The 14,194-nt window shown below is 49.3% G+C and overlaps 1 protein-coding gene across 1 annotated transcript in view; it reads right to left on the reverse strand.

Moving 5' to 3' along the window:
* Positions 1-14,194, reverse strand: part of col9a2 (procollagen, type IX, alpha 2) — a 78,731-nt gene that overhangs the window by 13,293 nt on the left and 51,244 nt on the right. The window contains exons 24-28 of the mRNA XM_055656112.1: positions 10,075-10,146; positions 9,774-9,809; positions 5,629-5,673; positions 3,871-3,903; positions 377-523 (exon numbers count right to left, since the gene is read on the reverse strand). Of these exons, the coding sequence (XP_055512087.1) occupies positions 377-523; positions 3,871-3,903; positions 5,629-5,673; positions 9,774-9,809; positions 10,075-10,146 (333 nt within the window). The remainder of the gene's footprint in view (positions 1-376; positions 524-3,870; positions 3,904-5,628; positions 5,674-9,773; positions 9,810-10,074; positions 10,147-14,194) is intronic.

Here is a 14,194-nt window from a genome sequence, read left to right on the forward strand (position 1 = left end):
AGACTGACTTTGGTGCCTTCCCACACAGTGGGGAACTTTGATTCTGCTGTGTGGGGATGTTTTATGTCAAACCCTATAGTGTGTTGTGTCCTGTTGATTTTTTATTGTATGGCTGTATGGAAATTCATTTCACTGTGCCATCAGGCACATGTGACAATTAAATCTATCTTGAATCTTGAATCTTGATCTTGACCTTACGGATGTGAGAGGTCAGAGTGTGGAGGATTCCGGGGTCCAGGAGTCGCTGGAATTCTGAGCACCATCAGCAGCCCGTTCCTGAGAGAAGGCAGGCTTGCCCGTCTATGTGTGAGCTGCTCCTGTTCCCTGCCTCCCCTCCACTTGCCCCAAGTCCACACACACGGCTGGAAATACTTACCACAGTTCCCTGGCGTCCAATCACTCCTGATATTCCACGTCTGCCGTGGGGGCCTCGGGACCCCGGCAGTCCTCGGCGACCCTGGGCTCCGGGCTCACCAGGGTTGCCGGGAGCACCCTGGTATCCCGGCTCTCCTTGTACACCTTCCTGGAGGGCAGCAAGAAGGCGGGGTTTCAGTGCCTGTGTCTATGGTGCTCCCATTCCCCACCCCATGATGCTGCTCCCACCACACACAATCCACCCCACTCCCCCCTCCTTCATCCCCACCCCCCACCCAGGCTCCCTTCACCACACCGTCCCCCCCCCCTCCCCAACCCTCACCCACCCTGCTCCCAGCCAGGATCCATTCACGCCACATGCTCAACTACCCAACCCCCACCCCACCCACAACCTTGTTCTCACCCCCCCCCCCCCCCCTTCATCCCCCCCCCCCCACACAGGCTCCCCACACACCCCACCCATGCACCCCCCACCCCCACCCATGCTCACGACCCCCCACCCACCCTCTGCACCATATGCACCTCCCTCCCCCCAATTCTCTGCCTCTCCTTCCCCTCCCCACATCCCTCTCATGTCCCTTGGTGCTGGAGGCAGGCATGAGAGTGGCTTTTCAGAAGCTTTTGGATAGTCACATCGACGTGCAAGGAATGGAGGGAAAGGAGCATGCGCAGGCAGAGGGGATTGGTTTAACTTGACATCATGTTCAGCATGGACACGATGGGCCGAAGGGCCTGTCCTGTGCCGTTCTGTTCTATCTTTATCATACATGCCATCTCTCACCAGATCCCTAACTCTGCAACCTTGCAGCTTACTTCCCTCAACAGTGGAGTTAATTCAGCAAACCTCTTCTGAGCCCTCTCTGGAGCCTTTACATCTGCGGGGCATGCAGAGCTGAACACTATCCTCACTTGTGGCTGGTCCTGCAGGTGATAGAGGGCAATGATGTCCTTGCTCGTTGCTCTCCAGCCTCTGGAGACCCTGTGTACTTCTCAACTATTTCCCCTTCCAGCACTGTCGATGTGCTTCGTATCCCTGCCTCCAGCTCTCCCTGTTCCTGCACACCTTTTATAACTATAATCTTTAGTTTAGTTTCATTTAGTTCACTGAAAGGAAACAGGCCCTTTGGCCCACCGAGTCCATGCAGACCACCGATCACCTATTCACACAAGTTCTACTTTATCCCACTTTTGTATTCACACCCTGCAACACTCGGGGCTACTCACAGAGGCCAATTAACCTACAAACCTGCGCGTGGGAGGAAACTATAGTACCCGGAGGGAACCCACGGGGAGAATGTGCAAACTCCACACACACAGCAGCCGAGGTCCGAATCGAACCCGGGTCTCTGGTGCTGTGAGGCAGCGGCTCTGCCAGTTGCGCTCCTTTATTTGGCCTGCATTTGGCATGCTCCAGTATTTTATTTAATTCACATGTTTAATCGATAATGTTTTATTATTCATGTTTAATGGTTTATGTGTTATTCCTAACTGTCACAGTATGTCATGTTGTCACTTGCGGGCAGAGCACCAAGGCAAATTCCTTGTATGTCAATACTTGTCCAATAAACATATTCACACACACACTCATTCTTCCTGCCAAAAGGAAGTGCACTTAACATTCTTCCACATTAAATTGTATCTACCCATTCCATCAGTCTATCTGTATCTCCTTGTGGTTTATTACTGTCCTTGCCACTTCCAAATTTGGTATAATCTACAGATTTAAATATTGTGCCTTGTACAGCTAAGAACAAGGAATCAACATTGATTAATTAAGCCAGTGTTCCTTTCCCAATTCTATGCTTCCCTCCAGCTTTTCACTGTGCTCGCCGCTTCCTCTCACTCCCCCCTTCTGCTTCAGCCTGTGCCATTCCACGACCTTCAATCGATTTGACAGACCATTCAGTGGCACTTCATCAAGCATCTTTTGGAAGCCCATCTATGCTGCATCAGCGACACTCCCCTCACTCATCCTTTCTGTTAGTTCTTCAGAACATTCTGTCAAATTAGTTTAATATGATCTTATTTTCCCAAATCCCCGCTGTTAAAGTCATAGAGTGATAGAGTGTTGAATGAGGCCCTTTGGCCTAACTTGCCTACACTGGCCAACGTGTCCCAGCTACATTAGTTCCACCTGCCTACGTTTGGTCCATATCCCTCTCTGTACCTGTCTAACTGTTTCTTAAATGTTGGGATAGTCGCAGCCTCAACTACCTCCTCTGGCAGCTTGTTCCATACACCCACCACTCCTTGTGTGTAAAATCTATCCCTCAGATTCCTATTAAATCTTTTCCCCTTCACCTTAAACCTCTGTCCTTTGGTCCTCGATTCCTCTACTCTGGGCATGAGATTCTGTGCATTTCTATTCCTCTCATAATTTTATACACCTCTATAAGATCACCCCTCATCCTCCTGCACTCCAAGGAATAGAGACCCAGCCTACTCAACCTCTCCCTATAGCTCAGACCCTCAAGTCCTGGCAACATCCTCGTAAATCTTCTCTGAACCCTTTCAAGCTTGACAACATCTTTCTTTTAACATGCTGGCAAGAACTGAACACAATATTCTAAATGCGTTCTCACCAACGTCTTATACAACTACAACACGACCTTCAAAATGCTATACTCAAGACTCAGACTGATGAAGGCCATTGTGCCAGAAACCTTTTTGACCACCTTATCTACCTGCGACTCAAGGAACCATGCACCTGCATTCCTAGATCCCTCTGCTCTACAACTCTCCCCAGAGGCCTACCATTCACTGTGTAAGTCCTGCCATTGCTAGATGTCCAAAAATGCAACACCTCACATTATTAAATTCTATCAACCATTCCTCAGCCCACCTGGCCAATCGATCCCGATCCTGCTGCAATTTTTCATGACCATCTTCACTATCTGCAAAACCACCCAATTTTGTTTCATCAGCAAACTTGCTAATCTTGCCCTGTGTGTTCTCAGCCAAATCAGTAATGTAAATGACAAACTGTGACGGGCCCAGCACCGAACCCCGAGGCACACCACTAGTCACAGGCCTCCAGTCCGAGAAGCAACCTTCCCACCATCACCCTCTGCTTCCTTCCATGGAGCCAATTTGCTGTCCATTCAGCTATCTCTCCTTGGATCCAACCTTCCAGAGCAGCCTACCATAGCTCATCCAAGATCTCCCTGCTCTTCCCTTTCCTGGGAATGTACCTCTACATGGACCACTGACCCTGTAAAGGATGGCCATTGTTCGCTTGTGGTATCACAAGTCAATCATTGATTCCATTTTACCCAGCACAGTTCCCATCTCATCTCACCCCACTGCAACTGGATTCTTCCTCTGCTAACTCTTTGCACTTTGAGGTGACTATCCCACCCCCAGAGACCCCTTTCTCCCCCCCCCCCCCCACCCCTCCCCCCCCTCCCCCCCCCCCCCCCCCCCCCCCCCCCCCCCCCCCCTGCTACTACTACTCTCTCCCCTGCACGCCCCCACGAACGACACACTTTGACTGACCTGGCCATTCACTCCGGGTTCCCCCTGGTCACCCTGCAGAAAAATAAATTGTTGTTAGGTGGATTTATGTACGTCAAGGTAGGATCAAACTCAATAGAACAGCAGGCGCTGGAAATCTAAAACAAAAAGCAAGAAACGCTAGAAACACCCAGCAGGTCAGACCGCAACTGTGGGAAGGGAAACAGAGTAAATGCTTCAGGTTGAAGACCGTGCGTCAGAAAACTATCTGGACCCAGCTGAGCTCAAAGAGGTGCAGATCTCAGCCCATCGCCAGGGCGATCGGATTCTCAGACCATCCCTTGGTGAGCACCTCCCGCGGATCATCATCAGAATGGTGCAGGTCCCACACACCCACTCACAGGGGGGTCAGGTCCAGAATAGTTCAGATCCTGTCAGACCATCTCCAGTGTGGTCCAGATCACTCCGAGCCATCCCCTGGTGATCAGTTCCCTCAGGCCATCCCCAAAGTGGAACGGATCAATCAGACTATCCCCAGGGCGAGCATGTCATCAGACCATCCCCTAGTGATCACATCCCTCAGGCAACCCCAGTGTGGTTCAAATCCCTCAGATCATCATCAGAATGATGCAGATCCTTCAGACTCTTCCCCAATGTGGATCATATCCTTCAGACCCATTGCCCGGGCAGTATCAGTGGTTGTGAGATTTTCAACAGCCGAACCCAGCCTTCTCTCTCACGCACACACCACTGCTCTGTAGCCTTAACCCAGAGATCCGAGGACAGAAATCTCTCTCGGGTCTCCACAATCAATTTACCTCAAACCTTCATCACCCTGTGGCCCACAGAATGGGATCTGACAGACCTCGCTGGGCCCGGTCCCAGAGCTGGTACAAGGTCCTGGGCCCCACAGTCTGAGACTGGGGCAGAATCCGAGGTCAGGGTCCAGACCCCTGTGTTATCCTGCACCGAAACAGGACCTTCTGCCCACCTTGCCCATGCCGACCATTGAGCACACCACCATCCCTGCACTAATCCCAGTCTTGCTCCCCACATTCCCGCCAGCTCCTCTCAGATTCTACCACTCACCGGGGGCGATATACAGAGGCCAATTAACCTCCCAACCCACTTCATTGGGACGTGGGAGGACAACCTGGAGAAAACCCACAAGGTCACAGGGAGAACCTGCAAACTCCACACAGACAGCACCCGAGGCGGGGATCGAACCCAGGACTCTGTCGCAGTGAGGCAGCGGCTCTAAGCAGCTATGATTAGTCCCGGGATATTACATCTGTGTGCTCTTGAACACAAATAGGAAATATTGCAGATACTGGAAACTGGAACTAAAAACAACAAATGTGTGAAATAGTTAACATGTCAGGCAGCATCTGCAGAGAGAGAAACAGAGTTACTGATCGGGGTCCAACTAAACTCATCAACCAGAAACACTATGTTTAAGAAGGAATTGCAGATGCTGTAAAATCGAAGGTAGATAAAAATGCTGGAGAAACTCAGCAGGTGAGGCAGCATCTATGGAGCGAAGGAAATAGGTAACGTTTCGGGCTGAAACCTTTCGGTTTCAGCCCGAAATGTTGCCTATTTCCTTCGCTCCATAGATGCTGCCTCACCCGCTGAGTTTCTCCCACATTTTTGTCTAACCAGAAACACTAATTCTGTTTTGTTATCCACAGGTGTTGCCTGCTCCACTGTTCATTTGTAATACGTTCCACTGAAAGGGAACAGTTGTCGTTGAGCAGACACACTGTGTCGCATCCAAGCCAGGGTCCCCGTGGACAGTACCTGCTCTCCATTCTCGCCATCCAAGCCTTCCACGCCTGGGTCACCCTGCAGCAAGAAACACAGAGTTGGTGCTGACATTCATCGGTTGAACAGTAACTGCGGAGAGCCCAGAAAGCCTGGGCAACATAACATACACACTCGCATATACACACATGCACCGCACACACACTGACGCAGGCATGCGCACACACACACGCGCGCACACTCAGACACACACGCACTCAGATACACGCACACTCGCACACAGGCATACACACACAAGCATATACATATACATATGCAACCACATGCATACATATTCACACACATGCAGGCAAACACAGAGATACATGCACATACACACATGACCCATGCATGCCCACACACACACGCACAGAAACACATTCGGGAAAGAAACAAAAATCTGAGAGACCTACAAACAGATTAGAGGGGATGAGCTATAAGGAGAGGTTGATCAAACTTTAATTATTTTCTCCGGAGTATTGGAGGTTGAGGGGACGCCTGATGGAAGTAGATGAAATGATGAGAGGCAATGACAGGGTAGGCAGTCAGAACCGTTTTCCTAGAATGGAAAAGTCAAAGACTAGAGGCCACAGCTTTATGGTCAGTGGGGCAAAGTTTAAAGGATAAGGTTTTTAAATCGAGGGTGGTGGGTGACTGGAACGTGCTGCCAGAGGTGGTGGATGAGGCAGATACGATAGTGGTGTTTAAGAGGGCATGGATATGCAGGGAATGAAGGGATATGGATCACGTGCGGGCAGTGGAGATTAGTTTAACCTGCACCATGTTTGGCTGGGCACAAGGGCCTGTACCTGTGATGTACTGATCTATGTTCTGTACATGTAACACAAGCGCAGATAGACAGATACATAAATAGAAAGACATTGACAAAATAAGGCATGCGAACAAGAGTTGCAAGTGCGTAAAATGGACACACACACACATCAGAAATGTATCCACTCACATAAATCCCTGACAATCACTACAAACAGGATACATGGACATAATACACGCAAATAAACATGTACAGAGAAACAGAGACACACACACTGTGGTCCAACTATGTAGCCTGTTGTTAACAACCACGTGATCCACATTACCTCACTGCTCCTTCCCTTACTGAGTCTCCATCAGACACTGACAGTGAACTAGACTGAGAGGTCAGGATGTTCTTACACCCTCACCACATGCTGGAGACCAGGATGCACAAGCAACTGCAGATGCTGAAATCTAGAGCAAAACTCAAAGTGCTGGAGAAACTCAGCGGGCCAGGCAGCAACTGTGGAGGGAATGGTGTAACTGTCATTTCCATTCCATTCCCTCCTCAGAGACTGCCCGACCAACTGAGTTCCTCCAGCAGTTCGTTTTTTTCTCGAGAGTAAGAGAACGGGCTTGGTGCCGTTGATGTAACTTCTCCAATTCAGCCAAGAATATTGAGGTGGAATAAGCCAGGTTACTTGGGAAGGGCACTGGGGAAATGCAGATTCTTCACATACCCCCACACGAGAGGTTACGTTTTGGACAAAGACATGGGGCACAAGAAATAATTTCACAATGAAACTGACCATCCAACAGGAGAGCGAGAGAGAGAGAGAGAGACAAGAGAGAGCGAGTTAGAGAGATAGCTTCAGGGTCACTGTTTATTCAGAATGAGCAAGGCCCACGGTGAAAGGTTCAGGCGTTAGACTGTACAACGTCAGTTGAATCCTATCTTGCAATTTCATAGTTAAGGGCAACAGTAAAATAATAAAAGAAGCAATTCAGAATGAAATAAAGTAGTATCCAACCATTTACTTAAGACCTAAATTTAGTTAACGGTGGTTGAATCAAACATTGTGACTTCATATTGCAAACAACACTGGTGGACGGACATTCAACAGGGATGTCTAAGATTGCAATGGGATCTAGGTCAACAGGAAAAGTGGGCCAAGTATAGCAGATGGAGTTTGATTCAGACAAGTGCGAAGTGTTGGATTTTGATAAGTTAAACCAGGCAGGACCTGCACAGTAAATCATAGGGTTGTGTTGTATAATAGGGAGACCTAGGGTTACATTACAAGGGGTCACAGCTTAAGGATAAGGGGGAAATCCTTTAAAACCGAGATGAGAAGAACTTTTTTCACACAGAGAGTGGTGAATCTCTGGAACTCTCTGCCACAGAGGGTAGTTGAGGCCAGTTCATTGGCTATATTTACGAGGGAGTTAGATGTGGCCCTTGTGGCTAAGGGGGTCAGGGGGTATGGAGAGAAGGCAGGTACGGGATACTGAGTTGGATGATCAGCCATGATCATATTGAATGGCGGTGCAGGCTCGAAGGGCCGAATGGCCTACTCCTGCACCTAATTTCTATGTTTCTATGTTTCTATGACCATAGTTCTCTGAAAGTGGGGACACAGGTGGATGGGGTTGTGAAGAAGGCGTTTCGCTTGCTTGCCTTCAATAGTTCAATGGTTCGTTGGTGCTTTATTGTCATGTCGGCTCTGCGCTGTGAAATTCTTTTTGCGTAGATTGAGTCGCCATATTTTAGTGCCATTTACAAAAAGTCCAATGTCCATGGGTCAAGTCATTGAGTGCAAGGATTGCAGCATCGTTTTACAGCTGTACAAAGCATTGGTGAGACCATACTTTGAGTATTGTATACAGTACTGGTAGCCTCACCACAGGAAGGATGCATAAAACTGGAAAAGGTGCAGAGAAGGTTCATGAGGCTGCAAATGGAATTGGATGCAAGGAGATGGTGGATAGGCTGAGACTTCCTCTCCCTCGAGTATAAGAGGCTGAGGGGTGATCTTATAGTGGTGTATAAAATCATAACGGTTGTCGATTGGATGAAAGATCAGTCTTTTGCCAAGTGCTGGAGAGTCTAAAACTAGAGGGTTAAGGTGAGATGGGAAAACATTTAAAGATTTCAAAGGGATCTGAAGGTCATCTTATTCACACAGAGGGTGGTGGGTATATGGCACGATCTGGCAGATGAGGTAGTTGAGGCAGGTACAATTACAACATTTAAAAGATGTTTAGACAGGAATGTGGATAGGGACTGTACAGAGGTATATGGGCCAAATAGGGGCAAATGGGACAAACTCAGGTAGAGAACTTGGTTAATCTGGATAAGATGGGCTGAAGGGCCTGTTTGTGTACTGTAGTAACTCTCTGACTACAACGTGAAATAGAAACACTGAGCGTTTGAGGGATTATTTATATAGTGCACGAAGAGAGGCACGGAGGTTATATTTTAGTTTGGTTTAGTCTCTGGCGCTGTAAGGCAGCAACTCTACTGCTGTGCCACTGTGCCGCCCATATATTGTACAGTATATAGAGTGGCAGTGAGATACTGCGAGGGAGTCAGGGGTTATTTACAGCGAGTGTTGTTGCCTCCACCATCTTCCCCTGATCGGCACCATCTGCCTTTCCCCTTCCAGCACGATACCTCACTCTGAGCCAGCGCCCCATGAGGACAATCCTTCTCCCTCTCTGTCCGCCCTCCCTAACACCCCACTCTCTGATGCCGCCGTTGTGATCATTTCCTCTTTGACCCCACCTCTGAGACCCCCCCCCAGACGGACAGCTCCCTAATCACCCAGCCCCTCCCAGCATCCCCTCTTCCCATGAATACTCAACCCCTACCCCCACTTCTCCGACCCCACCCACCACTCCGTGACCCTCTCCACTGCCCTGCCCTCCCGCTGCATGTCTATTGTCTCCAGCGACCGAGGTGCATGTGTCCGGGAGCCGTTCCCTGCACAAGGCCGGGAGATCCCGTCGGCATGGTGAGAGGTAGCGAGAGACGGGAATCACGGATGCTGGCTCTGCCTCACCCGGCTCCTGCCCTCACCCAGTCCCAGTGCATTCTACACAAGCCCAACATTCAGAGCGTTCAGAACACATGGACGCTGGCAGGAATCGGAGACAAACACGCCCGCACATATGTGTGCGTGCACACACGTTACACATGCTGGCATATGTTACACTAGGACATATGGTCATACATAGTAACAGACATATCACAAACAGACAGATAACACACACACACACACACACCCGCACCCACACACACACACAAAGACAGACAAACATAAAAATAGAGAGACACACACACCCCCACACCCAAAGGCAGACAAACACATGCACACACAGGTACTTACATCACCGCCTTTGGGCCCTTTTTTCCCTTGGAATCCCTGGAGACAGAGTGAATATTTGTGATTAGAGCAGTTGACCACCACCTGTCCTGCACCGCCTACATTCCCAAACCAAAGCCACGGGGACAGTTGGGAATGTTGCTCCCTCCGCCCTGTTCCCACTGTTGCTGCACCACCACCCAGTCCACAGTCCACACCCACAGTGCACACAGTACACCCACAGTGGACACAGTACACCCACAGTGGACACAGTCCACACCCACAGTGGACCCACCAGCAACACATTGTGCCGACCATTCCTCACCTTATCTCCTTTCAGCCCAGGGATCCCCTGAGGTCCCGGGAACCCTGTAGGACCTCGTTCTCCCTTCGTGCCCTGAAAACAAGAACAGTATTGATCTTAAACAGTGACTGGCATTCTGACCTGTGCAGAAACATGAGTCACACTTCCCATTTGAAAGCCGTGCCAGGTCGCATGATGGAACTCTGGCCAACGCTGTGTTGAACTCTTTTCCACCGTGTTTCTCTGGTCTGTACTTATCTTGCTTGAGACCTGTGCCATCTCTATGCCATGGGGTATCTGTCCTTTGGTAACAAGCTTGCCCCAGTGTACCTGAGGCAATACGTTCAGCTGTACATATGTTTTCAAGTGGCGCAGCTGGTAGAGCCAGAGACACGGATTTGATTCTGACCTCAGCTACTTCTGTGTGGAGTTTGCATGTTCGCCCTGTGACTGCATGGGTTTCCTCCGGGTGCTCCGGTTTTCTCCAACATCCCGAAGACGTGCTGGTTTGTAGGTTATTTAGCCTCTGTAAATTGCCCCCAGTATGTGGGGAGTGGATGCAAGGGTGGGATAACATGGAAATACTGTGAACGGGTGATTGGTAGCCAGCACGGACTCAGTGGGCTGAAAGGCCCGTTTCCTTGGTGCTTCTTTCACTCAGTCAGCCAATTAAGTGTGAATACCTGATCTGAATCCCCAATCCTTTCTGGCAGTCGACGGCCCACCTCCCTGCCACTGACTGCAATTTCAGAGCCTAATCATCAAGGCGTTACATTAAAAATTCATTACCTCTTCCCAGTTTCACTGCTACTGCAAGAGCTGTATTGGCAACTGGAAAATGGAATGAAAAGTCAAGGAAGAAGGGAGCTGGGATGATGGAACGATCGGAAATGCCTACATCTGCTGGCAAAGCTGCAATAAAAGATTTAGAATGTTGTACTGAGTCCACAGGGCTTGATTTATACAGGCGATGGGGTGAATGAAAAGAGTCTTATTCCAAGGGTAGGGGAATCAAAAGCTAGAAGGTATAGGTTTAAAGTGAGAGAGGAATGATTTAATAAGAACCCGAGGGGCAACGTTTTCACACCGAAGGTGTTGAGTACATGGTACAAGTTGTCGGAGGAAGTGATTGAGGGAAGTACAACAACAACATTTAAAGATGTTTGGACAGATAATGGATAGGAAAGGTTTTGAGGGATAGAAGCCAAAAGATGGTCAGTATGGACGGTTTGGGCCGAGGGGCCTGTTTCCATGCATTATGATTCTATGACAGGCTGGATAGGCTGGGCCTTTATTCCCTCGAGTATTGTAGGCCGAGGGGTGACTTTGTAGACGTTTATAAGATCACGAGGGGCTTAGATACCGTGAATAGTCACATTCTTTCCCTCTGGGTAAGAAAGTCAAAAACTCCAGGGCATAAGTTGAGAGAAGAAAGTTTAAAAAGAACTCGACGGGGTGTATGGAAAGGGCTGCCAGAGGAAGTGGTAAAGGCGGATTTAGTTACAACATATAAAAGGCACTTGGACAGGTATATGGATAGTTAAGGTTTGGAGGAGAATGGACCAAACATGGGCAAATGGGACCGTCTTGGTCGATATGGACAATGTGGGCAGTGGAGCCTGTTTCTGTGCTGTATACCTCCATGGCTCTATGCATGCCCATCCAATACCAAAGCCTCTCACATTCTCTCCAGCAGCATCAGGCAGGAGATACAAATCATCCACCTCAACATCATGCCCCAACGCTGTGTAAATCAACCACGGTGATTAGAAGTGACCAATTGATCCGCTCGCAACTGGGAACATGTGGACCCTCACGATGACGGGGTTTCATAGAGCAAGGAGCGCAGTGCAGCTGGTACTCAATGTGATCGATTGAACGAAGGAGACGGCATGGAAATGGGCCCTTCTGCCCAGGATGGTGATTGAGGGGGACAGGGGATGTGGAGAGTGGGATGATGGTTAGAAGACTGGCCAGTGGTCTGCAAATATTGCGTGGGAGATTGTCAGCAGTCCAGAAAAGGGAGGCCAGGAGGAGCATTGCGCTCCAGACACACCCAAAGACCAGCTTCTGCCAGGGCTCTGTTTGGTCCACCCTGGTGCTATAGCTCTGGCCTAGTTGGGCAGCCATGCATGACTGACCCCCCCCCCCCCCCCCCTCCCCCCTCCCCGTCCCCCTTTCTCTCCCCTCACACTAGGGAGACTGCGCCTCCACCACAAACCCTGCTCTGATGCTTCACGTTGGAACCATTGGCTCTCCCTGTGTGGGCTCTGCCCCAGCAACAGTGGGTCTCAATGGGAGACAAGAGGACCAGGGGCAACGGCAGGCTTGTGATATGCCTGTCTGCACGATTTGTGCTAGAGCTGGGCCCCATGATTGCTCCTGGGATTTGAGACAAAGTACTGGGAAAATGACCGAGGACAAAGCATTTTTAAATGTTTTAGTTTCAGTGCAAACAGGCCCTTTGGCCCACGAGTTCACACAGACCAATGATCACCCGCTCACACTAGCTCTGTGTTCTCCCACTTTCCCATTCACTCCCTACACACCAAGAGAATTTTACAGAGGCCAATTTGCACGTCTTTGGCATTGGGAGGAAACTGGAGCACCCGGAGGCAACCCACGTGGTCGCAGGTAGTGTGCAAACACCACACTTGAGGCAGCACTCAAGGTCAGAATTGAACCCTGCTCTCTGACACTGTGAGGCAGCAGCACTACCAGCTGCACCACCAAGTGGGAATTGGTGCTTATTCCATATTCATGACTGGATCAATTGAATGATGCTTTCAAAGTGGGATGGCCTTTGTTGTGTACATCGTTTGTTGGCTGTGGGATCCTGTGGGACTGAATAACATTGCAGTGGATATATTGGGGAGAGGAATCATAATATTGGGGATGATGCTTCACTGTGCTGGGGTCAACAAGATTTGATCTGGAACTGGATTATTGTTGTAAGCACGATGACCATTGTAAGGTCATGTTAGTAAAATGATTGATAGCTTCATTTGCCACTTCTAAAGATCAGCTTGTTGCACTTTATCATGGCCCGTACAGGCTAGGGTAAAGATTACCCATCAGTGCCCCTAGACAATGTGGAATTACAGAGGAATTTACCAAAGTGTGAGCTCATGTCAAAATAAATCCTCCCAGCCATTGGCCTTACGCACTGCTAATCCATTGTGATCAGTTCTTTCTTTGAAGCACAGTTGACCGCAGAGGGCGATGACTCACTTTCTTTCAATTGTCAGAAATGTTAAGCCCCTGTCCCACTGTATGAGGTAATTCACGAGTTCTCCCGTGTTTTCCCCCCCGATTCAAACTTGGAGAATGTCTGTAGCGGATCCGTAGGAGTTCGTGGATGTCTCATAGCGGCTCGTACGAGTAAAAAATAACAATTTTTTTCATTACGAGTATTTTTTTTATTCGTGGACATTTTTTACATGGATGCAAAAACGTCACGAGTTTACCGGATGTCCCGAGTATCTACCGTTAGCATTATGAGCCGCTATGAGACATCCACAAACTCCTACGGACATTCTCCGAGTTCGAATCAGGGGAAAACTTGGGAGAACCCGTGAATGACCTCGTACAGTGAGACTGGGGCTTTACTCTTCACCAAGTGTAAAATCGCCGCCCTTCCTGCTGCAGCACCTATCGGTGGCAGCTCCACTGTTGTCTGGGCATTGCTGAGGATGTGCCCACAGCTGCCCTCAGTGCAGAGCCCCTCTACTCCATCACACAAGACGGTAAACAGGAGGAAGGGCTGCAGCAACTGCGAAGGGCTCTCACGCGCCACCTTGTTCTGATGTGGAACGCACTGGCTGAACGAGTGCTGGGAGCCCGGTCAACAATCTGCCGGGGAAGACGAACCTGCAGCTCCTCACAATCTACCTCTCTGCCTTTCAAATGATTTGATATTCTTGAATAAACAAAAATCACGTAAATATTTCAGTGATATTTCAGTCTAATGCTTCCCCACTTTGCTTAGTTGTGTTGTAGGAAGGAACTGCAGTGCTGGTTTAAACCGAAGATAGACACAAAATGTTGGAGTAACTCATCGGGACAGGAAGCATCTCTGGATAGAAAGAATGGGTGACGTTTCGGGTCGAGACCCTTCTATCCAGAGATGCTGCCTGTCCCG

This window comes from Leucoraja erinacea, chromosome 26 (assembly GCF_028641065.1).
Source record: "Leucoraja erinacea ecotype New England chromosome 26, Leri_hhj_1, whole genome shotgun sequence".
Lineage (NCBI taxonomy): Eukaryota > Metazoa > Chordata > Chondrichthyes > Rajiformes > Rajidae > Leucoraja > Leucoraja erinaceus.